At 54.1% G+C, this 27,420-nt stretch overlaps 2 protein-coding genes, 1 long non-coding RNA gene and 1 pseudogene across 5 annotated transcripts in view; 2 read left to right on the top strand and 2 right to left on the bottom strand.

Annotated features, from left to right (window-relative positions):
- The first annotated feature begins 119 nt into the window (after positions 1–119).
- LOC129528742 (uncharacterized) lies at positions 120–18,369 on the top strand. The gene is made up of 2 exons (XR_008674041.2): positions 120–184; positions 17,428–18,369. It is a non-coding gene; the product is annotated as an uncharacterized lncRNA (long non-coding RNA).
- ZSCAN1 (zinc finger and SCAN domain containing 1) lies at positions 176–20,766 on the bottom strand. 3 transcript variants are annotated; one of them, XM_004061575.5, is made up of 6 exons: positions 20,623–20,766; positions 18,775–18,816; positions 16,585–17,063; positions 14,257–14,351; positions 2,765–2,903; positions 176–1,966 (listed from the first exon to the last, which is right to left on the bottom strand). In XM_004061575.5, exons 3-6 carry the CDS (start codon positions 16,952–16,954, stop codon positions 1,344–1,346), a joined length of 1,227 nt encoding a protein of 408 aa, XP_004061623.2. In that variant the 5' UTR covers positions 16,955–17,063; positions 18,775–18,816; positions 20,623–20,766; the 3' UTR covers positions 176–1,343. The 3 variants fall into 3 exon arrangements, with proteins under 3 accessions (XP_004061623.2, XP_055226793.1, XP_055226794.1); XM_055370818.2 differs by lacking the exons at positions 18,775–18,816; positions 20,623–20,766 and adding an exon at positions 18,293–18,430; XM_055370819.2 differs by lacking the exons at positions 18,775–18,816; positions 20,623–20,766 and adding an exon at positions 17,801–17,880.
- LOC109024199 (mitochondrial proton/calcium exchanger protein-like) lies at positions 5,424–8,092 on the bottom strand (annotated as a pseudogene).
- LOC109024099 (vomeronasal type-2 receptor 26) overlaps positions 20,186–27,420 on the top strand; it is a 25,303-nt gene continuing 18,068 nt past the window's right edge. The window contains 4 exon segments of the mRNA XM_055372340.1: positions 20,186–21,058; positions 25,690–25,780; positions 25,868–26,006; positions 26,315–26,331. Coding sequence (XP_055228315.1) covers positions 20,186–21,058; positions 25,690–25,780; positions 25,868–26,006; positions 26,315–26,331 — 1,120 coding nt within the window.

Below are 27,420 nucleotides of genomic sequence, written 5' to 3'. Positions count from 1 at the left end.
TCCGGAGGCCCGGTTAGGGGGCGCTCCGAGAAGGCAAGCGTGAGAAGGCAAGCGCGGCAGCGAGGATGAAGTGAAGGCAGCGGTGGGTCCGTGGGACCTGCACAGACCGAGAGGGCCATCGGGGACAGAGGCCGAGAGTGGGGGCAGCTTGGTTGAGAAGCAGCAGCAGGCGGATGTGGCGTGGGTAAGTCCAAAGGCTTTTGATTTAGAAGGCGTCTTGGAAAAATGTCTCTGCCTGTGCGGATTCACAGTCAGCCCAACACTGTGTTTCCAAATGAAGTTGGGAGGAGAAAAAGAAAAAGGCAAAAACTTGTAAGGCTTTTGCTTGAAAGGGGACGAGTGTCCGACAACAATGAGTTGGGGACGGGTGAGAAGCCGAGTCCGAGGCTGGCTCCCCGCTGTGACGTCACCGCCTGCCCACACTCTGCTCCAGCCTAGCAGGAGAGGCGGGCCCACTCTTTGGAGACCATCTGGTTCTTCCTGGCAGACCAGAAAGCCAGATTTTTATGGTTTAAACAAATGTTGGCATCTATCTAAAAAAAAATCCTTCTGTAAGTCAAACAAAATATAGGCAGGTCAGTTTTGGTCAGGCCTAAAGACTGCGCCTGAAATCCTCAGAGACAGGAAGCAGATTCTGGTTGTCAGGGCGGGCAGGAACGGCGAAGGCGTGCTGAGGACTGTGGGCTCTCTTTCTGGGCAAGACGAAAACGTCTTTGGAGCTAGAGAGTGCTGGTAGTTGCACAGTGTTGTGAATGTGCTTAATGCCACTGAACTGTTCATTTTTAATGACTGAAATGGTAAATTTTATGTTGCATGTACTTTACCCAAAAAAGGAAAAAAACAAAACCCTGTTTATCTGTTAGGTTCCAAGGGGGCTAAGCTGGCAGGAGGGCAGCCGGGGTCAGCTGTACCCTTCTCTGGAGTTGGAGCTGCCCAGGCCGGCTCCCACCCTCATGGCCTCAGGGATATCCACAGTGAAATGAAAACCCAGCGGCAGAACCTGCCGCTGAGTCAGGTGCTCACAGGGAGACCTGGACAAGGCTTCTGAAAGATGAGACGCGAATGAAACTCCTCTTCAAGCCACTTGCAAAACAATAGTGCGCAGGACTGACCAGGCTGTGCTGTGGAACTGCTGCTTCTCAGCTGAGACCCTGGGAAGCCCCATCCCGTGCTCGGCTTCGGAGCAGGTGTCCAGGGTCTTCCGAGAAACAGCTTGTGTCCTTCAAGAGGAGTCCCAAGGTGGCCAGGGGTTGGTGGGGCTGGGGGATGTCCCCCATCTTCTGGGGCCCATCAGCTCCCCCCAGGGACTCAGGGCCAGGTGGCCGAGGCCCGAGGCTGGCCATTCACATGTGGCCGTGGGCCGTGTGGAGCTTCTGGTGGTCAATGAGGTGGACCATCCAGGGGAAGGCCTTCCCGCAGACGCTACACTGGAAGGGTCTCTTGGGGCTGCGAGGGGCCACTGGGCCCTGGGCTCCATCCCTGGGTGGGACGGACTCCCGGGGGCCCTTGCTCCGGGGGGCTTTCTTCCTCGGTGGCTCCAGCAGGTGGATCTTGCCATGCTCAGTGAGGACGGAGCTGTGCAGGAAGACCTTGCCACACTCGGGGCACGGAAAGGGCCCTTCCTCGCGATGGGTCTTCTGGTGCTCGATGAAGTGGGTGACCCAGGTGAAGACCATCCCACAGTCGGCACACTGGAAGGGCCGCCCACCTCGGGGCCCACGCGGCACTACCGAGATGCCTGCAACAGCCTCTTGGGTACCACCTTTGGTGTGCTTGAGGGATGGCTGGTGGCGGCCGCTCTGGTCAGTGTTCCTGTTTCTCCTTCGGGGACTGATTCTCTGAGCACTTGGACCCTTGGGGCCCGAGATCACAGTCCCTTCTGCCCGCAGGTCTGAGGAGGGCCCTGCGAGAAGGTCCTCAGGCTCGTCCCAGATACTCGGCTTCAGAGGCAGGCGGGCCCGGGACCCTGTGGAGGGCGAGGGAGATGGGTCACCTGTAGTGAGTGGATGGCCTTGGCATCTCCCTGTGCCCTCCAGGGGCACGGAGGACCCCAGTGACTGAGCCAAGTCCAGGCCCTTCCTCTGCTCAATACGGCCCCTGTGTCCTCCATTCTGTCCTTTAAGATACAAGGGCACATGTGGCCGGCACAGTGGCTCACGGCTGTAATCCCAGCACTTTGGGAGGCCGAGGAGGGTGGATCATGAGGTGAGGAGTTCGAGACCAGCCTGACCAACATGGTGAAACCCCGTCTCTACTAAAATACAAAAATTAGCTGGGCGTGGTGGTGTGCACCTGTAATCCCAGCTACTCAGGAGGCTGAGGCAGGAGAATCGCTTGAACCCAGGAGGTGGAGGTTGCAATGAGCCGAGATCACGCCACTGCACTCCAGCCTGGGCAAGAGAGCAAGACTCTGTCTCGAAAAAAAAAAAAAGGCACATGTTTTGGGAGCAGATCCCACAGCACTGGCCCTTGTTCCTACCTGCCTGGCCTTCTGGGTAACCCCGTGCTCCAACACTCTCAGACTGTCTGCCTTGGCTGCCGTTCAGGTGCGGAGGCTGAGGCCCTTCTTGTAGGGTGAACGATGTACATGGTGTTTCTAGGGGCCCCAGATCTCAGTCCTCACAGGAGGTGTGCATGGTTTCTGGGGGAAGTGTGGAGTTCACCACCGAAGCACCCAACTCAACCCATTAACAAAGTCTGTGGCTCTGGGTTGAGGTCCCAAACTCCATTTCCAACCCTTAATCCACACAGGAGCCAGACTCACCCAGCAAGCCAGGGGCGCGGGGCACCTCGGCCTCCGCCCTGGTGTGCAGACTCTGCGGGAGCTGGGTAGTCTCCAGCCACTCACTTTCCTCGGGGAGTGCTGGGGCTGCTGCCGCTGCATCCAGAATCAGCTCAGACGCCTAGAATGGCAAGCACAGGACTGTTCGGCAGCTGCCCCTCAGGAGCCGTCCTCCCCACCACCACCGAACAACAAAGGAACGGGCGTCATCCCCAAAGGCTGTGTCCCAGGGCAGCGCGCGGTGTCGCGCCTGTTGTTCCCGTGCTTTGGGATGCTGATGCTGGAGGATTGCTTGAGGCCAGGAGTTTGGGACCAGCCTGGGCAACGCAGCAAGACTCTGCTTATACAAAAAATAAATAACCACTCCCAAGGAGCTCTTACCAGGACCTGAGACAGAATTCGAGGGGCCCCTGTACAAAATCCCCTTGTTCAAAGATCGTTGATCATTTCAGGACAGTGACAACAGAGCATTAGATGGAGCCAGGGGACCTGTGCCACAGCTCGGGTCACTGTTACCCGCTGGGCCTCCTAACTCCCGTCCCCCAAGGCTGCACTGTCCTTGCCCACAAGCCCAGAGGAAGTGGGCGACTTCACAGACTTCACATCCCACCTGCGACCTATGACCTCTGATGCACCTAACCCTGTCCCGCCCAAAGCGGGGATCACCACTTCCTGGGAGGAGACTGAGCTGTGGTTGAAGAGCAAGAATTCGAAAGAGGGGCTTGGCTTGGTGTCCAGGCTCCAGCCCTGCTCGTTGTGTGGCCCTGGATGAGGAGCTTTAGCTCTCTGGGTTTCCAATGAGGATGTGGGTGCTACGTGCCCAGAGCCTGGTACCATCAAGGGCTCGGCAAACTGCAACGGGGTCGTGTCAAAGGAAAACACAGTGACACTTATCAATGCAAATCAGGTTGTTGGAGGAGGTATGTTGAGTCAAACAAAGCATCAGAAAAGACCAGGCGTCAAGCACGCACTGACAAGGTTTGTCTTGAGTGGGTCTTTGCTTTCTGCTGCCCCAACCCTACCTGGATGCACAGGGGCCTAAGGAAGCTGTCCAAGATTCCCAATAGCTGGGCAAAACTGGAGTAGAGGGATTGCTGGGCTAGAGATCGAGGAGGGAGGGAGGGAGAGAGCTGATGGCAGGAAGGGAGTTAAGGCACAAGATTCTTCCTGCTCTCACGTTGGGAGTATGTGGATGGTGTGTTTAGTTGGGTTATTGATTTTTATTTCTATCAAATGCTAGTTTTGATTGTAAAACATGTTGAATTCTGAAATCGTAACCAGAGGAGCCACCATCTGTAGGAGTAAAGGTGGGACTCCCTTTTACGCCTCTTCCTGGTACCTGGCTACTGGGGGCCGTTGTGGACAATCAGGCTCCTCCCTACTTCACCCACCTTGGCGTCTGTGACTAATCAAGGGCAGCAGAGGGGCTGCGTGGAGAGAAGAGTGGGTGGCATGTATGTGTGGAGAGAGGGGCATGCTTAGTTCCCCTGACTCTCAGGGGGCATCAGAGGAGCTATCGACACACTTGGGTCGGGCACAGAAACCAAGACATTCCCGGGGCCCTATCTGTACCTTCAAATGCAAACACATCCCCATAGCCCCGGTGAGCCACTGGCCACAGATCTGGGTTCTTATCCTTCCAGAGGTGGACCCAGGTTTATTGTTTCAGGGATGACAGGTGGGGAGATTGGAGGGGGGAGGGAGATGCATGTCACACCCTGGGAGAGTCCTGATGCAAACCAAGCAACCAAGAAAAAGAAAACAAGAATAAGGGGCCAGGCGTGGTGGCTCACGCCTGTAATCCCAGCACTTTGGGAGGCAGAAGCGGGCGGATGAAGAGGTCAGGATATCGAGACCATCTAGGCCAACATGGTGAAACCCCATCTCTACTAAAAATACAAAAATTAGCTGAGTGTGGTGGTGCGCACCCGTAGTCCCAGCTACTCAGGAGGCTGAGGCAGGAGAATCGCTTGAACCGAGGAGGCGGAGGTTGCAGTGAGCTGAGATTGCACCACTGCACTGCAGCCTGGCGACAGAGCGAGACGCCATCTCAAACAAAACAAAATGAAACAAGAATAAAGGAGGAAATATGAATGCCTGTCAACTTACTGTTGTTGAGGAATTATCTTAATGGCTCTATTTTATTTATTTATTTAGAGACAGGGTCTCGCTCTTTCGCCCAGGCTGGAGTGCAGTGGCGCGATCTCGGCTTACTGCAACCTCCACCCCCTGGGTTCAAGCAATTCTTGTGCCTCAGCCTCCCAAGTAGCTGGGACTATAGGCACGTGCCACCACACCCAGCTAATTTTTGTATTTTTTGGTAGAGACAAGGCTTCACCATGCTGGCCAGCCTGGTCCTGAACTCCTGACCTCTAGTGATCCACCCACCTCGGCCTCCCAAAGTGCTGGGATTACAGGCATGAACCACCGTGTCCGGCCAGGAATTATCTTAATGGCTTTAGTTGGGGCAATGGTGCTGGGTTATTTTGGAACAAAAAAAAAAGAAAGAGTGGAGCGACATCACCAAGATGGTGGAGTAGGAGATACCAACCTTCATTTCCCCCTCCCACTACCCACACACAAATCAACTACAGACAGATATTCACAAGCCAGAATAGCCCAGAACGCTCAAGGACCCATTGAAGATCTGCAGCAACACAGTGGAGTAAAGCGAAAAAACCCGAGAATGCCCACAAGAAAAAGCTCACTGGTGAGATAATGCATACCTGAGATGCCAGGAGATCGCTATGAACAAAGAAGAAAAGCAGGGGCCACGAGTATCAGCTACGCGGTGGGAACAACAAGGGACCCCAGCAATGTGCTCCACAGAGGACACTGGCATCACTTACCACTGAGGTTCCAACAGTCATTCCCGCCAGGGCCTCAGGGAGATACACCCATGGGATCTCAGGGACCTTAGAGTGCTACGCTCAAAGGGCTTCGGGCAGCTACCCTTACAGGCTTCAGGCAGCCCCTCCCCATGGGGTAATGGCGTTTCAGTCAACAATGGACCACACACACCACAGTGATCTCGTAAAATTATAATGACTCTCTTCCACCACCATTTGAAATCCAACTCCGTAGCATACGCTGCTGCCTGACCCTGAATGTGCACCAGCACCCCCCGCCTACAACTTCTCCACCAGCAAAGACCTGAATGAGTACCACAGCCAATACATAGGAAATCGCAGAGGGATCCAAGATCTGCCGGATGATGGTACAGTGTTACATTTTCATTCAGTGCTGCGGCCAGGCTGGTGAGCTTGCTTTTGGGAATGTGCTTGACTTGCTTCATGGCGTTGATGAGCTCGGCAACACTGATGACGTTCTCCCCCATGGGCATGCCCTTGCCCGGGGCCAGCTTGCTGGTCCACTGGTCCATCTCCAGCTGCGAGATCAAGCCGTCGATCTGCCCGATTATCTGCTGCACACTTTTTGTCAATCTCTTGCTGGCTTTAGATCCTTCCACGTATTTTTCTTCACCAGTCTTTGAAAGTTCCTTCTTGAGCTCCTGCAAGTCCTCGCTGTAGTCCTGCATGTCCTCCTTCAGCAGCTCCAGCTCCTCCTTCTTCCTGGTGAGTGACTTCTTCTGTTCCTGCATCTTAGAGCAGGCATTGCTGAGGATGCTGATCTCCTCCTTAGTGATCTCTTCCTCCTTCAAGCCCTCTAGCATGGGGGCAGTGTCCTTCAGGGTCTCTGACTGCAGGACAGTGTCAGGCACTTCTGGCTGGGGCTGGACCCCTGGCCTTTGGGGAGCGCCTTCCACACATTCGGGCTCAACATCCTTCGCCACCTCCGAATGCTTCTGCAGCTCCTTCTCGTGGTGCTCCTGCTGCATGGTCACCTTCTCCTGCAGTGTGGCCTCTAGCTTGGCCTTGTCCACCTGCTTGCCCTCCACCTCGGCCACTTTCACCTGCGCTTCCTTTGCCACAATCTCTGGGAGAGTCTGCAGTGTGGACTTGAGCTGGTCGGCTGGCAAGAGGGTGTCCGGGAGCTACATGGTCCGGGACAGGATGAGCAGCGATGTGGGGATCTCCTGATGCAGGTGCAGGTCCAGCCACTGCTTCAGCTGGCCCCTCAGGTGGTTTTCCCTGACGCCCAGGACCCGCATGCCTCGTGCCCGACATGCCGCCTGCAGCTCCTTGACGTTCAGGCTGTCCACCCCTTCCTCAGCAAACAGCTTGTCCTCTGCCTTTACGGAGCGCAGCCGCATCGTGAGCTGGAAGCGCAGGAAGCTGTAGCTCCAGCAGCTTGCACAGGGCCACCAGCTGCGGCCGTGTCAGGTTGTCCAGGGTCAGCTCATCCTCAAATAATTTGGAAAAACGCATGATTTCCTCATTGCTGGGCCTCTCCCCCGTCTCCCGGATCTTCTGGAAAAACACAGAGAAGTCTTTGGTGGCACTGCCCTTGGCTGCCTCGTTCTTCAAGGCCATCTCCTCGATGGTGTCCTGGAGGAACTTGGCTAGCTCCAGCTTGACCCCAAGCTCCTTCAGCCTCTCCTCCTTGATGGACTGAGTCTCGGACGTGGATGGCAACATGTTGGGGAAGAGTTTCACAGCAACAGGCAGCAGAAACTCCACGAACGGCACCACCACGAACAGGAGGAACGGCACCAGGCGGAAGAGGTCGGCACAGATCCGGAGGAACTGCCTGTGCGCCCGGCGGGTCAGGGTGTGGCAGTTGAGGATGCGCCAGAGCATGCGTGCTGCGATCTTGGTGTGGATCCGTAGCAGGCGGAAGCCGTGGTAGTAGTGCCTCAGCTCGCCCAGCACCCTCTCTGCCCCCGGGACTTCACCACCATCTCTGCGGGGGCGCTGTACACAGGGCCGCCTTCCTCCAGCTTCTTGTTCTTGTCCTTCAAGGACTTGAGGGACTTCTGTACTACCGAGTCATCACCAACAGGGCGCGAAGAGTGCCAGCCGCGGGCAGGAAGGCACCGAGGCCCCAGGACCACAAAACCCACAGAGGTGGAGGTCCATGGCGCTCTCGACACGGTGCGAAGGCACTCGGGCCTCAGAGTCCAACAGCTGAGGTGATCGCCTCTGAAGCACGGGTAGGCAGGGTGGGTGGGAGTGCAGCAGCCAAATGAAACTTTCAGGCAGCTCCTCAACCCCAGGGTGCTGGCAAGCTGAGATGAGCAGGATCCCCCGGACTACCCCGCGGGGCGGTGACCCGAGGCGGCGGCGGGAGGCTGGCGGGCGCCCGGCCGCGGCAGCTCCTCAGTAAGATGGACGCCATGTGCCCGGGCGTGGCGGCCGCTCCGGCCTCCTGCGCTGGCTGCTCCTCCTTCTCCGCGGCGGCCGCGGCTCTTCGCCGTCTCGGTGGCTCCTCAGGCGCGGTCCGCGCGGACGGTTGACGGCAGCGGTTGGCCTCGGACAGGAGGCGCCCAGCTTCGATGTTTTTGTTTTTTAAAAAGGTTTAATCCTTCTTCCGCTTCTTTTTAAACAAAGCTTTTGTTTCTGCTGCCCCCAGAGCATAACCTTTCTGTGGGATAATGATGTATCATTTGTTTATTTATTTTAAAATGACACAGGTTGTTTTTTGTTTTGTTTTGAGACGGAGTTTCGCTCCTTTTGCTCAGGCTGGAGTGCAATGGCGTGATCTCGGCTCACTGCAAGCCTCCGCCTCCTGGATTCAAGCGATTCTCCTGCCTCAGCTTCCGGAGTAGCTGGACTTACAGGTGCGCACCACCACGCCCAGCTATTTTTTTGTATTTTTAGTAGAGACGAGGTTCCACCATGTTGGCCACGCTGGTCTCGAATGCCTGACCTCTAGTGATCCGCCCGCCGCGGCCTCCCAAAGTGCTGGGATTACAGGCGTGAGCCACCACGCCCGGCCCCAAGAGTCAGAAATTTTTTTACGCCAGGCACAGTGGCTCACGCCTGTAATTCCAGCACTTTGGGTGGCTGAGGAGGGAGGATCGCTTGAGCCCAGGAGTTTGAGACCAGCCTGGGCAACATAGTGAAACCCCATCTACACAAAAACTAAAAAAATTTTAAAACATATAAAAATTAGCTGGTGCGGTAATGTGTGCCTGTGTTCCCAGCTACTCAGGTAGGAAGATCGCATGAGCCCAGAAGGTTGAGGTTGCGGTGAGCCATGATCATGTCACTGCACTCTGGCCTGGGTGACAGAGTGAGATTCTGTCTAAGAAAGAAAAAAAAATGTAAAGCAAAACCTTACAGTAAGATAAATTATATTGAAGAAGGAAATATATTTGCCAATTTAGTAGCCTAAGTGCACCATGTTTATGAAGTCCACAGCACAATAACCTCCCAGGCCTTCACATTCACTCACCACTCAGACTCACCCAGAGCAACTTCCAGTCTCACAAGCTCCCTTCCTGGCAAGTGCTTTATACAAGTGTACTGTTTTTTATCTTCTATTTTGTATTTTTACTGTACCTTTTCTATGTTTAAATCCACAAACAACATTGTGTTACCGTTGCCCACAGTATTCAGTGCAGCCCCGTGCTGTGCAGGTCTGTAGCCTAGGAGCCATGGGCTGTGCGCGTAGGTGTGTGAGTGCCCTCTGCGATGTATGCACGGTGACGAAACCGCCTAAGGAAGCATTTCTCAAAAGGCGTCCGATGGTAGGCGGTTGTATGCGCTCAGCGATCGCCAGTCGTGCCCACTCCACAGCGCCTCCTGGCCAGCCGGGCTGCCCCGCGCAGAGCAGCTCCACCTGTCCCTCACCTACGCTCCCGCTAATCCCCGGCGACTTCAAAAGCAGAGGTGCCTCAGGCAGTGTTAGCACCCTGGCAGCCGCAATGCCTGGGCCCGCGCTCACCAGCGCCCCGATCCCGGAGCTGCCGTCTCTCCACGCGGGCGCCAGGCCTCAGGCCTAAGGCCTCTCCCTCCACAAGTGCAGCTCGCTCAGGGACGTTGGGGCACCCTGCTGTGGCTGAGCCCCACAGCCAAAACCAGCGCCAACAAGGATCCTCTCAGCCACAGCGGCCCTGGTGGGAGAGGGGTGGGAGGACCTCAGCAGCCTTCCCCACCTACGACCGCCGCAAAAAGAGAGTCCTTTGAGTTGCCGTGTGGTGAGGGGATGGCCTCTGAGCGCGGCTGTGGTTTCCACGTGGCGTCTGGGATGGGAGAGGGAGTCAGATCAGCACATCTGCCGGCAGCGGCTGAGGAAGCCCGTGGCCAACAACTGTGGTCTACCCAGGTTAGATGCCTCCGTTAGATGCAGAAACAGAAACCACGGCCCACGAAACTTTGTTTTGGTGCAGGAGAGGGGCTCTCATGATGATCTTTAAATTTATTTTAGGGCCGGGCGCGATGGCTCACGCACTTTAGGAGGCCGAGGCGGGTGGATCACGAGGTCAGGAGATCGAGACCATCCTGGCGAACACGGTGAAACCCCGTCTCTACTAAAAATAAAAAAAAAAATTAGCCGGAGGGGTGGCGGGTGCCTGTAGTCCCAGCTACTCGGGAGGCTGAGGCAGGAGAATGACATGAACCCGGGAGGCAGAGCTTGCAGTGAGCTGAGATCGCGCCACTGCACTCCAGCCTGGGCTACAGAGCAAGACTCCATCAAAAAAAAAAAAAGTAAAGTAGAAGTTCCTCTTCAAAGACTTTCGTCCCCATCTAATTAGGAATAAATAGTAACTTCTCTTAGAAGCAAAATTTATTCAAAGACCTGTGCTAACATTCTTATATATCTGCTAGCCATAATAAAAAAAATCAATGTACTTTATGTTCTTAGCTCCCACAATTTAGCCTAAATATTTGCCCTGGTGTACTTATACTGGTCCAAGCAAGCATTAGGTCATAGCCTGTTCCTCTTCCTTATTTGAAGGTGTTTTTACCTTTCTCAGCATTCCACAAGTTACTTCCTTCTTGCTTTGTTCTCCTCTTTTAAAACATCTTTGTTGTGCCTCTTTTAAAAAGTTCTTTTTTTTTTTTTTTTTTTTGAGATGGAGTCTTGCTCTGTCGCCCAGGCTGAGTGCAGTAAGTGACCTCAGCTCACTGCAACCTCTGTCTCCCGGGTTCAAGCGATTCTCCTGCCTCAGCCTCTTGAGTAGCTGGGACTACAGGTGCCTGCCACCACACCAGGCTAATTTTTTGTATTTTTAGTAGAGACAGGGTTTCGTCCTGTTAGCCAGGATGGTCTCGATCTCCTGATCTTGTGATCTGCCTGCCTCGACCTCCCAAAGTGCTAGGATTACAGGCACGAGCCACCGCACCTGGCTGCCTCTTTTAAAAAGTTCTAAGTGGCTAGCCAATCAGGACAAATACAGAATGTGAGGTCCCGTTCCAGCCAATGGAATCCGAACATAGCAGTAAGGTGGACGTGTCAGGTTATAAATGACCCTGTCTCCTTTGTTCAGTGTACTCTCGTAGCAAAACTGCTGGCGAGTGTACCCTTTCTGCAGAAAGTAAAAATGGCCTTGCCGAGGAAATTAAATTTACGTTCAAGTGCTATTTCTTTACGGCACCAGGGAACAAGCATTTCAAACAACATGGCCGCATGTAAGTTATAACAGGGCCTTCATGGAGTAAAACTCATTATCTATAAAAGCTAACTAAAGTCGGGCGTGGTGGCTCACGCCTGTAATCCCAGAACTTTGGGAGGCTGAAGCGGGTGGATCACTTCAGTCCAGGAGTTCGAGACCAGCCTGGGAAACATGGCAAAACCCTGTCTCTACTAAAAATATAAAAGTTATCTGGGTGTGGTGGGGCACACACCTGTAGTCCCAGCTACTCAGGAGGCTGAGGTGAGAGGATCACCTTAGTCTGGGAGTTCGAGGCCACAGCGGGCCGCGATTGCACCACTGCACTCCAGCCTGGGCAACAGTGAGATGCCCCCTCCCCAAAAAAACATAAAACATGGAGGAAAGCAAAGATGCTGCAAGGCTGTGAGTGGAAGGTGCGCAGGGCATGGGGGACTTGGAGGGGAGGCCAGCAACCTCAGTCAAGGATGAGGGAAGCTGGGTTGCCCTGAGAGAGAGGTGAGAGTGTCCTGGGGCCGTCCAAGCTGTCAACGGTGTGCTGGAGGGATTGAGGTCCCGACACAGCCATGGATTGGAGGTTATTGTTCAAAAGGACAAAGAAGAGAGACAAGGTTATAATTCAGAGAAGGAGAGAGAGGGGCCTATGGTCTGAAGGAGAATGAGGACATGGCCCTGTCTGTTCAGTGTCAGAGGGAAGGGGAAGCGATTTGATTTTGTTGCTGCTCTGGTCTGAATGTTTGTGTCTCTATAAAGTTCATACGTTGAAGCTCTAACCCCCAAGGAGAGGGGATTAGGAGGTAGGGCCTTTGAGAGAGGATCAGGTCATGAGGTTGAAGCCCTCAAAACTGGGATTAGTGCCCTTTTAACAGAGCCCCAGAGAGTTCTCTTGCCCTTTCCACCCTGTGAGGTTACAGGGAGAAGGCACCATCTGTGAATGAGGCAGCCGACCCTCAGCAGACACTGGATCTGCCGACACCTTGACCTGGGACTTTCCAGTCTCCAGAACTGTGAGAAATAAGCTTCTGTGGTTTTTTGGTCTTGTTTTGTTTTGTTTTCCCCAGTTGGAGTCTTGCTCTGTTGCCCAGGCTGGAGTGCAGTGGTGCGATCTCGGCTCACTGCAACCTCCGCCTCCCCAGTTCAAGCAATTCTCCTGCCTCAGCGTCCTGAGTAGCTGGGATTACAGGCGTGCGCCACGACGCCTGACTAATTTTTGTACTTTTAGTAGAGACGGGGTTTCACCATGTTGGCCAGGCTGGTCTCAAACTCCTGACTCCATGATCCGCCTGCCTTGGCCTCCCACAGTGCTGGGATTACAGGTATGAGCCACCATGCCCAGCACTTCTGTGGTTTATAAACCATCCAGGCTATGGTTTTTTGTTTTTTTTTTTTTGAGACTGAGTCTAGCTCTGTCACCCAGGCTGGAGTGCAGTGGCGTGATCTTGGCTCACTGCAACCTCCGCCTCCTGGGTTCAAGCAATCCTCCTGCCTCAGCCTCGCAAGTAGCTGGGATTACAGGTGTCCGCCACCATGCCTAGCTAATTTTTTTGTATTTTTAGTAGAGACGGGGTTTCACTGTATTGGCCAGGCTGGTCTTGAACTCCTGAACTTGTGATCCTCCTGCCTCAGCCTCCCAAAGTGCTGGGATTACATGCATGAGCCACTGTGCCCGGCTGTTGTTGTTTTTTGAGTTAGGGTCTCACTGTGTCATCCAGGCTGGAGTGTAGAGACATGATCATAGCTTACTACAGCCTTGAACTCCTGGGCTCAAGTGATGCTCCTACCTCAGCCTCCAGAGTTGCTAAGACTGCAGGTGCACACCCCTACAGCTGGCTAATTTTTTTTTTTAAGACATGGGGTCTTGCCATGTTGCCCAGGCTGCTCTTGAACTCCTGGGACCAAGTGGTCCTCCCACCTCAGCCTCCCGTGAGGCCTCACTCAAAGTGCTGGGATTACCGGGGTGAGCCACCACACCCAGCCGTATTTTGTTACAGCACCCAGAATGGACTAAGCCAGTGGGAGAGACACATGTGCAGTCTTTCAGCCTGTTACTTGGCTGCCTGAGAGTGGGCCCTGGGCCTAGAACATCTCCTTACCAAGAGATAAGGGGTCCCCCCAGTTTGTGCTGGGCGCAGTGCCTCGTGTGGAGGTCTCTGTTTCCCAATGTGTGCCCCTTTGTTCTGCTCAGGCGTGTGCTTCACGTGGCACCTAGACAGCCCCACTGTTAGGTCAGGCCCCCTCTAGGAGGGACCTGCTGGCCCTGGCCTGACAGCCACATGGGCAGATGGTGCTCTGGCCCGGTCTCTGCTCTGTGAGCAAAACCTTCCTCCATTCATTGTTCGACCGTGCTGTTTCCCTTGGCGGCTCCAATACCAAGATCCAGGGGCAGAAAGTGGTCAAACTCAGTAGCCCTGATCATATGAACACATGCTACTCACTTAGCAGTTCTTACTTTTGTTCTTTTGTGATTTACCCATTACCCCTGGATTTCTCTCACGTGTCTGCGTGTCCCCACCCCTGATTTTAATCTCTCCAGCCACACAGAGATACGCTTGGCTCCCAACCGAGCCAGGCCCCTCCCGTCGCCTTGAGGCCTGCGCAACAGCAGGTCTAGCTGCAGGGGAGCCCTCAGCATTTCCTTCTGGGCCCGCTCAGAATCCTGGGTTCACTGAGGGAAGATGATCGGGGCAGCAGGACTTTCTCAACACACGCAGCATCTGGTGCGGGTGACACAGGAGGATGGGTCTTAACTGTGAGGCTGGGAAAGGACAGGAGGGGCTGGGGTGAGGCCCAGAGGCACACGGCAAACACACAGCTGCACTGACTGCCCTCGCCCAGCACTGAGCCCCAGGAAGCTTGGGGAATCTGTGGGGCAGGCGGGGAGTTTGGAGGCCGCGCTTCCTGGGAGCGCTGGGGACAACCTCACACAGTCCTTGGATGGGGCATCCTTGAGGCCGTCCCAGGAGCGGCACGCATGCCCTGGGGTGCAGGAGCACGGAGCTGGGGGCCCCGGGCTCACCTGCGATGGTTCTCTCTGGGACCTTGGACTCTTCCCATCTTCCTCCTCACCGAAACTCCAGTCCTGGTGTTCGACCGAGTCCAGAGATACCAGAACTGTGCGGGAGAAAGGGATCGTGAGAGGGGCCTGTTCTTCCCAGAGCCCCCAGTTCTCCAGGCCTTCTGGGGAGGGCAGACTTTCCCTGAACATCCCTGCAGCACCCCTGAGGCGCAGGCAAGAGTGGCTGCAGGGCTGTCATTCTGTCCCTCCACGTGGCTGCTGGGCAGGAACCTGTGGTGACACCGAGGGCCGCTGAGGACAAGTACCCTCTTTACTCATACTCCACACCCCTGTGCGCCTCCAGAAGCCCACGAGGACACACACTGCAGCACTAACTAGGGAGGCCCGGACACTGTGAGCCCTCTGCTCCCCAAGCCCCCCGGGCTGTGTGCACAGAGTGCACAGAGGACGACTGCTGAAGCAGGGTTCAGGACACCATTGACAGAAGGGTCAAGACGTGGGAACCAGGCCAGGCGCGGTGGCTCACACCAGTAATCCCAGCACTTTGGGAGGCTGAGGCAGGAGGACTGCTTGAGCCCATGAGTTTGAGAGCAGCCTGGGAAACACAGCAAGACCCCCCCTCTTTATTTTTTAATTAAAAAAAGAAAAATTCAAGACCACGGCCACCTCTGGGGTGTCAGGCATAGCGGGGGACAACAGGACTAGGAGACGTGCACGGGGGTTCAGCTGATTCCACTGGTTGTTCCTTTTTTTTTTTTTGAGATGGAGTCTCGCTCTGTCGCCCAGGCTGCAGTGCAGTGGCGTGATCTTGGCTCACTGCAAGCTCCGCCTCCTGGGTTCAAGCGATTCTCCTGCCTCAGCTTCCTGAGTAGCTGGGATATAATGTAGGCATGCGCCACCACGCCCGGCTAATTTTTGTATTTTTAGTAGAGACGGAGTTTCACCATGTCGGCCAGGCTAGTCTCGAACTCTTGCCTTGTGATCTGCCTGCCTTGGCCTCCCAAAGTGCTGAGATTACAAAGCCTTTCCTAGGTTGGGCTTTGATAAGGCTGGGTGGCCGGTGCAGGGCTGTTCATTATACTTGCTCTACTGTTTCATAGGCTCAAAATATGGAATGTAGAAAGCAGACCACCGCTATGGAAGACAGATAGAGCCCTTTGCTCAAAAACGTTGAATTTTGAGAGTGACCATGGAACATTAAAACTAGCAAGGGTGGCTCTGGGCTGGGATGGCTGTGAGGTCCACAGAGCACCAGAAGCCAGTGCTCTTGGGCCCTCTACCCCAGGATCAGAGAGTTCAAAGGGCCAATTCATCTGGCTTCTGCCTTGCAGCTTACAGGGCTACCCTTGAGCCTCTGGAAAGCTCAGCTGTCACAGCTTTCCTAAGTGTGGCACTGGCTGCCCTGGGGCAGTAAGGGGACCCTGGACCCTGGACCCTGTGTTCTGCAAACTGCTTATCACTGTTAGCCTATGGAAATGCTGTAGTGGGAGGGTGCAAAGGGAGGGCCTGTTCCTCTCCCTTGCTCCACCCCTCTTTCCTGTGAGCTCTGATGCAACCCTTCTCACTCCCAGCCGTTGCTCCTGCAGCATGGCTGCCTGGCACCCTCCTTGCTGGGGCCCTGCTGGGGAAGCCCTCCCGAGGCCACAGTGCCACGACTGCTCTCACCATCCGTGGCTGCCTCTTTTGGCCTCCCAGTGTCCAATCCCTGCACTTTTGTCACTAGGAAAGAAAGAGCCCCACTCATGGGACTGGGCCCTGGGTGGATGGAATCTCGACGTGGGGTCACAGGGGCAAAGATGCAGGAGGACAAAGCCCTCTCAGGGGAGAGGGGAGCTGAGAGAGGAGACAGGGAGGGAGCCCAGTTTCAACCCCAAATTTCCCAGCTCCCAGAGTCGGGATGCAGACCTAAGCGTCTCTCCCCACCATCAGCCAGCGATGGGGCCTGCGCCCTGTGAAGGCTTAAGGATCTCTAGGATTCCTGAGTGTTGCAGGAGGCGCTGCAGGTGGCTGGGAGGCAGTGGCGAGGCAGCGTCCTTCCCAGAGAGCAGCCGTGAGGAGCAGCAGACACAAAGCCACAGGACGGATGGACGCATGGGAAATGGAGGGATCTTTAATCACCGACTGAGTGAGAAATTCGAGGCAGATGAGGCGTGCAGCACATTTATATGTAAAAATAATTAAAAACACAGCCGCGGGGCAGGAGAGGTTTGCTGGTCGGGAGGGGCCGGGCAGGGGTGGGAGCGATGTAGGCGGGAAGGAGGGCAGTTCGGTCCTCGGAGACGTCAGGCCCCCTGGCCCGACCCGGGGCACGAAGCCTGCGCCTCTCACCTTCCTGCTGGCACATCTGTGTGAGGTCCTCCACCAGGCTGGCGGCCTCCCTGCAGCTTCGGGGGCCCTGTGACTGCACCCAGGTCCGCATCTTGCTGGGCAGTGCGCCCAGGAACTGCTCCAGCACCAGCAGCTCCAGCATCTGCTCCTTGGAGCGCGCCTCGGGCCTCAGCCACTGGCGGCACAGCGTCCAGAGCTGGCCCAGCGCGAGGTGCGGCCCGCTCGCCACGTGGTACTGGAACTGCCGAAAGCGCAGACGCTGGGTTTCGGTGTCCCTGGGGCTTGCTGGCCCAGGGTCTGCGTCCTGCTCACTCGGGGTTGGGGTCTGGGGGCGTCTGGGGGAGGCAGGGGCTTTGGGCCGGGGAAGCATTTCTCTGGCCACAGGGCCCCTCTGAGGGGTGTGTGTGGACTGGATCCCGAGTCCCAGTGGCTCCGGACAGAGCCGGTGTGGCAGGCGGGCAGAATCAGCAATCAGGGGCCTGCAGAGAGGGGCAGGGACAGAGGGGCCACATCAGATGGTGGCCCTCTGTACTCAGGATGCCCCTCGGCTCCTTACTTCCTTGTTCTGACCTCCAGCACCCCAAGGAACCAACCTGACCTCTTCCCACCTTCCGACCTAATCTTCCACATGCCTCTCACAGGCTACTTTGCACTGAGTTCAAGCCACTGGCTGCCCCAGGACCTTTGCACCTGCCATCCCACCCCAGCCCCTCCCTTTCCCACCCCAGCTCCTCCCCTCGCAGATGGCCTGGCCATCATCCTTATGGTGCCGTCTTCATAACCTCCACGACTTTCTGAACACAACTTTTCCCCTTACTTAGTGTCTATCTCCCTCTCATTTAGTCATTCAACACACATTGACTGACGAGCTGCGGGAACAAGAATGCCTGCCCCGTGGCGTGGCCAGCACTGCCCAATGAAGTTCCTACAGGGATGTAAACATTCTCTACCCATGCAACCACCTACATGTGGCTAGGAGCACCTGAAATAGGAACTGAATTTTAAATTTAAATTCCATTTAAATGGAAGCAGCCAGGTGGGCTACATAATAATGGATGACACCACCAGCAGCAGCAGGTCTACCCATGGTGTTATCGTTGCTGTCTTCCTGCCTTTCCTACCAAGTCCAAGCTGGGGGTGGAGGCCAGGAAGAGGGCAAGGGAGACTGGAGACTCTGAAAAGAGAGGGAAAGTGGGAAGAGTAATTTAAAAATAACCTTTTGTGGCCGGGTGCCGTGGCTCACACCTGTAATCCCAGCACTTTGGGAGGCCCAGGTGTGTGGATCACCTGAAGTCAGCAGTTCGAGACCAGCCTGACCGACATGGCGAAACCCCGTCTACTAAAAATACAAAAATTAGCTGGCGTGGTGGTGCACACCTCTAATCCCAGCTACCTGGGAGGCTGAGGCAGGAGAATTGCTCCAACCCAGGAAACAGAGGTTGCAGTAAGCCAAGATCGCACCACTGTACTCCAGCCTGAGTGACAGCGTGAGATTCCATCTCAAAAAAAAAATAAATAACCAAAAATGAGTTGGGCGTGGTGGCGCGCACCTGTAATCCCAGCTACTCGGGAGGCTGAGACAGGAGAAATGCTTGAACCCAGGAGGCGGAGATTGCAGTGAGCTGAGACTGTGTCACTGCACTCCAGCCTGAGCGACAGAGTAAGACTCTGTCTCAAAAAAAAAAAGAAAAGAAAAAAAAGAAGTTACCTTTTGTACATTTTCCAAGCCGACTATGGTGAACATATAACTGAAGAAAACATTAAAAGTTGTAAAAATAAAAATAAGCAGGGAGGTTTCGGTTGTTTGTCTTTAACAATTGTACTCTGGACTGATCCGTTGGTGAGAATATAAATTGGCACGACCTTTCTGGAAAGCACTGTGGCCATTTATATATCAAGAACACTTGGTAGACTGCGTGCAAGATGCGAGATTCGGGCACCAAGATTCACTACAAAAGTGCCCAACAGTTGAACGCGGTGGGATCAACTACCTCCCCCATCATGTGATGGGAGTATTCAACTGTGCCCAGTACACAATACCATGACATGACCACAGGGAGTAGACACATGATGTACAGATGACATGAGGCACAGGGAATGTGGGATGCAGGATGATGCGTGAGTGTCATAGAAAGGGAGTCCTGGGAAGACGCCCATGGGGGGCGGCCAAGTGCTTTGTGCTGTTCATACTTCTCTGAATCTCCTCCAAATGGTGTCGGGCTCCCATGTGACCTTCATCAACATGGAAAAACAAAACAAAACAAGACATCTTTAGGAAGGATTTTTAACCACATGGGAAATGCTTATGACAAGTGAAAAGGAGGGATTCCATGGGATTTTTCCCTCTTCATCCTCTGCTGCATTTTTCATACACTCTGCAGTTCTCGTGCATCTGGTTTTACAATCCAGGAGAAAGGAGAGGTGCAGGGTGGCAGAAAAGGCAACTCACGGGGACTGTGCCCAGCCAGCCATCTTCGAGTCAGCGTACCCGGCCACCTGCACCCTGATTGGGAAACTACCAGCTTGGTCTTCCCTGCCAAGGCCACAGGCAAAAATGCTCTCTTATGTTGTATTCACACTTTTATATATGTAGTTTTGAATAAGAAAAAAGGGCCCATTTTGAAGCTCCACAGGTTCAAGAAGTCCCTTTGCCCTGGGGCCTCAGACCTTATACTCTCTCAGGTGCTCATGGCAGCTCACCCTGGAGACTCTAGGGAGGGGGGCTGTAGCCCCTCAGCATCCTCCAGGGTCCTGGGCTGAGGTCTGTGGGAGGAGATGCTAAGTTTATCAGGGATGAGGGTAAAGAGGAGGTCTTAGCAGAAGGCACCAGAGGTCCATGGGTGTGTCTGGGATCTATATGGGGGCTGATGTGGAACACCTAGGCCAATGTGGGGGTACCTGAGCTGATGAGAGTCCTGGACTGATGGGTGGGGGCTGTTTCTGGAAGATGAAGAGGGCCTGGGATGATGTGAAGGGGACTGAGGTCTACATGGCTGGTGAGGAGGATCTGGGCCCCCCCATGGGCAATGCTGTGGTGGCCCTGGGGTCCTAGAAGTCTACTTTGGTGGGGGTCTCGGATTAATGTTGGGGATGTGTGTGTGTCAGAGAGTGTCACTTGGAGGGCTCAGTGCCTGTGGAAGGGCCAGGTTCACCTGGCATGGGCACTGAGATCTGCAGCCCGAGCCCCAAATTCTATTGCGGGGATGGGCAGAAGGGCTTTGCCGCTGATGCCGGATGCTTAATGACATAGAAGACGTGTTCACTGCGCCAGTCAGTGAATGGTTCTGGCTTTGAGAAGGGTGCTTACAGTGGGGAGGGCGTTGGGAGCTTAGGATGCCACACGGAGGAGCTCCATAATAAACGAGCTGGGGAAGTGTGCAAGGGCAGCGCACTGGGAATACAGGGGAGGGGCGGCGACGACGGCTGGGGATGGCTGGTTGGGTGGAGGATGGTGGGGTGATTGGGTGGGGGATGGGTTGGGGGCGGCTGTTCAGGAGGGAGATGGGCCTGGGGCGGGGAGGGGGAGCTTGTAGGGAGGGAGACGGGTCGGGGGCTGCTGTTCCAGTGGGGGATGGGCCCAAGGGGCCGGGTAGGGAGGGAGATGGGTCCGGGGGCGGCTGTTCAGGAGGGAGATAGGTCCCGGGATGCTGATCAGGTGTGGAAGGGAGAACTTGGACGCGGCCGAGCGGTGTTTGGGCGGGCGATGGGGGTACGTAGAGGGGCTTCGGCCTCAAACGGACAGGAGGATGCCAACAGGGGTCGGGGTCCCTGCGGAAGGGGCGGCCCCAGCCCCCCCAGTCCCCGCTCCGCGTGGCCTCTAGCCTTCCCCTTCCCTCCCCCACGGCGACCTCAGGACTCCCGATGGGCTCTGGAACCCCGGCCCGGCCCGCCCCCGCCCAGGCCCGCCTCCCCTGACGCGCGCCCCTGGACCGCGATCCCGGGCCAGCTCCCGCCGACGCGGCGCCGAGACCCTCCCGGGTGGGCGTCCCGATGGACGCTCTGGCGGGCGGAGGGACGGATGGGCCGCGGCGGACTCACCGAGCGCGGGCTTCGCTCGGGCCTGGGCCGCTCGGTCATGGCGACCCCTGGGCTGGCGAGCGCGCCCAACGCCGCGGGCGGACCCCATCCCGGCACCCTGCGCGCCGCGGGCGGCCGCCATTGGTCCGCTGGATCACGCCGGGCGTCGGTGACAAGTCACCGCTGCGGGACTCCCGGGCAGGGGCGGGGCTGTGACGCACGAGGCGGCCGAGGCCAATCAGAAGCCGCCTGGGATGAGCGCCCCGCCCCCGCCGTGCCCTCCAGTAACCTCGGGCCGCGGTTCCAGTCGCCTTGGCAACGGGTCGCGCAGCGTCAGGGGCGCTGCTGCGGAAAGTGCAGAAGGTGGCGGCTGCGGGGATGCGCATGTACGATGCGGCCGCGGGGCAAAACGACGGCGTTCCAGACACGCAACCGTTTTATACAGTGTCCAAGAGTAGTATGTTAAAACATTGTTTTTAATATAAATATGTTTAGTACAAGTATGTCCCAGACTAGGATCGCCACACTTAGCAAATAAAAATACAAGACGTCGGCCGGGCGCGGTGACACGCCTGTAATCCCAGCACTTTGGGAGGCCGAGGCAGGCGGATCACGAGGTCATCAGTTCGAGACCAGCCTGACCAATATGGTGAAACCCCGTCTCTACTAAAAATACAAAAATTACCTGGGCGTGGTGGCGGATGCCTGTAATCCCAGCTACTCAGGAGGCTGAGGCAGGAGAATCACTGGAACCGGGGAGGCGGAGGTTGCAGTGAGCCGAGATTGCTCCATTGCACTCCAGTTTTCCAGCGTAGGTGACAGAGCGAGACTCCGTCCCGCCACCCCCAAAAAAAAGAAAAAAAAGAAAGTTCAGTTGTATGTAAACTCAAGAAAAACAAGGAGGCCGGGCGCGGTGGCTCACGCCTGTAATGCCAGAACTCGGGAGGCCGAGGCAGGTGGATCACCTGAGGTCGGGTGTTTCAGACCAGCCTGGCCAACATGGTGAAACCCTGTCTCTACTAAAAATACAAAAATTAGCCAGGCATGGTGGTGCGTGCCTGTAATCCCAGCTACTCGGGAGGCTGAGGTAGGAGAATCGCTTGAACCGGGGAAGCCGAGGTTGCAGTGAGCCGAGACCTGCCAACGCACTCCAGCCTTGCCTGGGCAACAGAGTGAGACTCTGTCTCAAAAAAAAAAAAAAAAAAAAGAGAAAAAGAAAAACAAGGAATTAGTATCAATGTGTCCTATATTTCATATACTTTAACGAAACCTTACATAAGAACATTTCATATAAATAAGTTTTAATATTAATGTCTACAATGTAACCATGTGCCAGAATAGTAGGGTTCCACAGATACTCATTTTGTATCTGAAATCAGGTGGGGGTGAGATCGTGATGCAAAGAGGGTCCTCAGCTCTGGGACTGAGCTCAGGGTAGCTGAAGCTGCTCATTGCTGAAGAAGAAGCAGGAGAGTGTGAGCTAAGGAAACAGAGGAGGACCCACCTCCAGGGGCCTGGGCCTGAGCACCATGCATCTGCTGGACAGCTGTTTATTGAGGGCCTATGTGTACCAGGCACTGTTCTGGACACTGGGGTGGGAGCACATCAGTGAGAGGGACTGATAGGGCTTTAGCCCCTTGGAAGCCCATGTTCATGGGGCAAACACCAGTAAACAAAGCAGATGCTTCATGGAAATATAAATACCTAGAATAAAATAAAACGAGGCCTGGAGATTAAGAGTCCCAGGAGTGGCAGGGAGGGGAGGGGCTGCCTCAGCTGGATAATCAGAACCCTGCCTCCGCATCTTTGCTGCTGGCAGCTGGTCCCTGGAATGTTGTGTGTGAATGCCACTTTGTGCAGAAACCACTATGGGAAAACCAAATTAGGGTGCTAAGGGCTTATTATTCTCCTTCTTGAAAATTAGGCACTTGTAATGACATGGTTCATTTTCTTGGTAGCTGAAATTGGCGTGGCCCTTTGGGGCAGTGAAGGCTCATGTGTGCATTTATAACTGCCACCCATTTGGGAAATCTCCCTTGAGAGAACACTGACTTAGTCTGTCTCTAGAGTCCAGATCTAGACACCATCATAGGCTACCTGGTAACTCTAGATCCATTGGGAGGCAGCCTGGTGTCTAGCAGAGGTTTCAGTTTTTTTTGTTTTTGTTTTTGTTTTTTGAAAAAGAGTCTTGCTCTTGTTGCCCAGGCTAGAGTGCAAAGGCGTGATCTTGGCTCACTGCAACCTCCGCCTCTCGGGTTCAAGTGATTCTCCTGCCTAAGCCTCCAGAGTAGCTGGGATTACAGATGCCCACCACCACATTCAGCTAATTTTTTTGTATTTTTAGTAGAGACGGGGTTTTACCATGTTGGCCAGGCTGGTCTCGAACTCCTGACCTCAGGGGATCCACCTGCCTCGGCCTCCTAAAGTGCTGGGATTACAGGCATGAGCCACCGTACCCGGATCAAAATTTTTTTAAGCAGTAGAAATCTTTGTCCCAAATTAAATCTTACTCGAAATCCCAATTAAAAAAAAGTAAATCAGCTAAAAGCAGAACTGTTATGGGTGCCAGGGGCTAGAACAAGGGGCAAGGGGAATTCTTTTGGGGGCGATGAAAAGATGCTGGAATTAGATGCCGGTGATGATTGCACAATCCGGAGAATGTACCAAAAACTACTGAACTGTAAAAGGTTCGGCTGGGTACAGTCACTCACGTCTGTAATCCAAGCACTTTGGGAGGCTGAGGTGGGCAGATCACTTGAGGTCAGGAGTTCAAGACCAGCCTGGCCAACATGGTGAAACCCCGTCTTTACTAAAAAATTTAAAAAATTAGCTGAGCATGGTGGTGGATACCTGTAATCCCAGCTACTCTGGAGGCTGAGGCAAGCAAATTGCTTGAACCTGGGAGGCAGAGGTTGCAGTGGGTGGAGATTGTGCCATTGCACTCCAGACTGGGCGACAGAGTGAGACTCCATTTCAAAAAAAAAAAAAAAAAAAAAGAACGGTGAATTTTATGCTGTGTGAATTATATCTCAATAAAAATGTTCTTTTGGCCAGGTGCAGTGGCTCACACCTGTAATCCCAGCACTTTGTGGGGCCAAGGTGGGAGGATCCCTTAAGCCCGGGAGTTTGAGACCAGCCTGGGCAACATGGCGAAACCCCGTCTCTACAAAAAAAATAGAAAAATCAGCCAGGCATGGTGGCTATTTCTGTAGTCTCAGCTCCTTGGGAGGCTGAGTCAGGAGGATGACTTGAGCCCAGGAGTTCAAGGCTGCAGTGAGCTATGATGCATTGCCACTGCACTCTAGCCTGGGTGACAGAGTGAGACCTCATGTCTAAAAAAAAAATGCAGAACTGTTTGAGTTGAAGCTATGGGAGAAGACCTAGAATCCCAGTTTAAAGGACCCCTCTTTGAACCTTTCTAAGGAAGACCGAATGTCACCCCCTTACACTCAAAAATCAACTCCAGTTGGAACTGGGCCCCATCTCTACAAAAAATTTAAACATTAGCCTGGCATGGTGGCATATGCCTGTAGTCCCAGCTACTTGGGAGGCTGAGGTGGGAGGATTGCTTGAGCCCAGGAGTTTGCCAGCCTGGGCAACAGAGTGAGACCTCATCTCTGAAAAGAAAAAAGAAAAAAAAGGAAAAAAAAAAGCTCACCAAGCCTACCCCAAGCTTAGAAAGATACTACCCTCTTACATACATGGGGCTAACCAATGTGAAGAAAAGTCCCATCTGACTAGTGATCAGGGACACACAAATCAAGAACGTGGTGAGGTTTTCTGTTGTTGTTGTTGTTGTTTTTGTTGGTTTGTTTTGGAGACTAAGTCTTGCTCTGTCACCCAGGCTAGAGTACAGTGGCACGACCTTGTCTCACTGCAACCTCTGCCTCCCAGGTTCAAGCAATTCTCCTGCCTCAACCTCCCAAGTAGCTGGGACTACAGGCATGTGCCACCACGCCCAGCTAATTTTTGTATTTTTAGTAGAGATGGGATTTCACCATGTTGGCCAGGATGGTCTCGATCTCTTGACCTCGTGATCCACCCGCCTCGGCCTCTCACAGCGCTGGGATTACAGGCGTGAGCCACCACACCCAGCCTCCTCAGTTCACTTTTTAGTGTGGTATTTTCTCCAAAGTGATAAGGTCTGGAATTTTTTTTTTTTTTTGAGATGGAGTCTCGCTGTGTTGCCCAGGCTAGAGTGCAGTGGCGTGACCTCGGCTCACAGCAACCTCCACCTCCCAGCTTCAAGTCATTTTCCTGCCTCAGCCTCCTGAGTAGCTGGGACTACAGGCGTGTGCTACTATGCCTGGCTAATTTTTGTATTTTTAGTAGAGATGAGGTTTCACCATGTTGGCCAGGCTGGTCTTGAACTCCTGACCTCGGGTGATCTGCCTGCCCCCGCCTCCCAATGTGCTGGGATTATGGCATGAGCCACTGCACCTGCCCATATTTTGCTTTTTGCTTACCTGTCCCTTCACCTTGCTTCTGCTTTTACTCAGTTTGCCCTTTATTTAACCTCCAATTCCCTCTATTTCCCTGCCTCACAACCGCATCTCCTGGGGTTGTGAGCACTATGTTAGGGTGTCACTTTGCAGCCTACCCTCCACCCTCCGCCTGGAACTGGAGTTCCTGACCACAGAAACGCACCAGCTTAGCCTGGGCCAGCCCTCTGGGGGCTGAACATGCTTTACCCTTGCCTGGGACCCTCTGGGAGCCCCCAGGCAGGAGGTGTTAACCCAGGGCCACTGAAGCTCTGGGGATGTCCCTATCTCCAAACACTGCCAACTGAGGCAGGAGGGCTCAGGAGAGTCTTCGCCTCTTGTACCCTCCTGGGGCCTCTCCAAAACCAGTGACCTGGGGACCCTAAGTGCAGCTGCTCCTGGGTTTGCAGAGTCCCTGAGGACACAGTCAGGACTCATCAACCTCCCTCTCTGAAGTCTGCAGATGAGGCCTGGGGGCTGTTACCCCTGGCCTGGGCAGAGGCAAAGAAACCACAGGAGGAGGAAGTACAAGTTTTAATGGCCCTGGGACTGAGTGGCCACTGTTCTCCCAGGGCCTGGATGCCTGGAGCTCCATCTGTGTCCCCAGCCCCCAGGTCCTGGATTGAGGGGTGAGCTCTCAGATGAAAGCCCCCCATCACTGTTGGAAGCAGCCCACATGGGGGCTGCCGTTGCTGGCTGTCAGCACACCACAGACATGTTGCTGTGCTCTCTGCTTCCCGCCCTTGTGGGATCTCTCTCTGGGGCTGCTGTTTCTGGCCCAATAGGCTGGCGGTTGCCAGGGAAGAGCCCCTGCTTTGACTGTCCAGGGGATGTGGTGGTCAGGGCCAGCTTCTCCATCTTCCACCTGTACAACATCACCCTGCTTGATTTCACTGCTCCACCAGCTGGCTTGGAGTCTTCAAAGTAAGCAGCTACCAGGGTGTCTGGTGGAGAGCCCCTGAAGGCTGGGCACCTTCAGGAGTGTCCTTCTAAAGCCTCAGGCAGCAGCTGATTCTCAGAATCCCTCCTGGATGGCCGGGACTCATCCTGTCTGTCTGGATCCTGGTCAGCCCGTCTCACCGGCCCTGCCTTAGCACCTCACTCCGTTTTTCCTTCTTGCTTTCTGTCTGTGTCTGAAGCATGGATTGCTTGTCTCCTCATTGTGCTGCAGCGAGTGCACAGGTGAGGCAGAGATTCTCCCCTCTTGTCCACCGCCAACCCTTGGCGCTTAGAGCAGTGCCAGGCACAGGTAAGTGTGTTTGTTGAATGAACAAGTGTTTGTGGAATGAACAAATCTCTTCATGAGTTGATCAGCCCAGGGAATTTCTCTTTACCTGTGTGTGCCATCACCCATTTCTGTCCCAGGTTCCCAAACTGTCTCTGCAGACAGTTCTTCACATAGTCGCTCCGGTGATTTTTTTCTTTTTTAAAAAATGAATATGTTTACCATTTTACTTTATTTTATTTTTGGAGACAGGGTCTGGCTCTGCTGCCCAGGCTGGAGTGCAGTGGCTCGATCATAGCTCACTACAGCCTTGACCTCCTAGCTCAAGTGATCCTCCCACCTCAGCTTCTGAGTAGCTGGCACCACAGATGCATGAGACCAGACTCGGCTAATTTTTTAATTTTTTATTTAGTTTTCATTTTCTATAGAGACAGAGTCTCACGTTGTGACCTAGGCTGGTTTCTAACTCCTGGGTTCAAACAATCCTCCCGCCTCAGCCTCCCAAAGTGCTGGGACTACAGGCCAGAGCCACCATGGCTGGCCTGTTTACCTTTATTTAAACATTGCCACAATGTTTTCCAAAGCAACCATTTCATTCTGCATTCTCACTAGACATGCACAAGACTTCCAATCACTCCACTTTGCCATCACTTGATATTGCCAAGTTATTTTTTCTAATCAATGAATAATAATTGTATATATTTATGGGGTACAATATGATGTCTTGATATATGTATACATTATGGAATGATTAAATTGGGCTAATCAACATATCCATCTCCTCACATCCTTATCATTTTTTGCAATGTGAACATTTAAGATATGATCTTTTTGCATTTTGAAATATACATTAATTATTGATAACTACAGTCTCCATGCTGTGCAATAGATCTGGAAACCTACGCCTCCTTGTCTAACTGAAACTTGGAGCCCTTTGACCAACATGTCCTACCCCCCACCCCCCACCCCTTTTTGGCTGTTCTGCCCATTTTGCTATGCACATGTCATGATCAGTGCAAGGTCAGAGATAACCAGGTCCACACGTTTGTGTCTTTCCGCAATGTCAAGTGTTTACTGATGTTATTTCTTTTCTTTTCTTTTCCTTTTTTTGAG

Source organism: Gorilla gorilla, chromosome 20, assembly GCF_029281585.2.
Source record: "Gorilla gorilla gorilla isolate KB3781 chromosome 20, NHGRI_mGorGor1-v2.1_pri, whole genome shotgun sequence".
In the NCBI taxonomy this organism is placed as follows: Eukaryota; Metazoa; Chordata; class Mammalia; order Primates; family Hominidae; genus Gorilla; species Gorilla gorilla.
The sequence above is the reverse complement of the archived record's forward strand: the minus strand, read 5'-3'. Positions and strand labels throughout refer to the sequence as shown.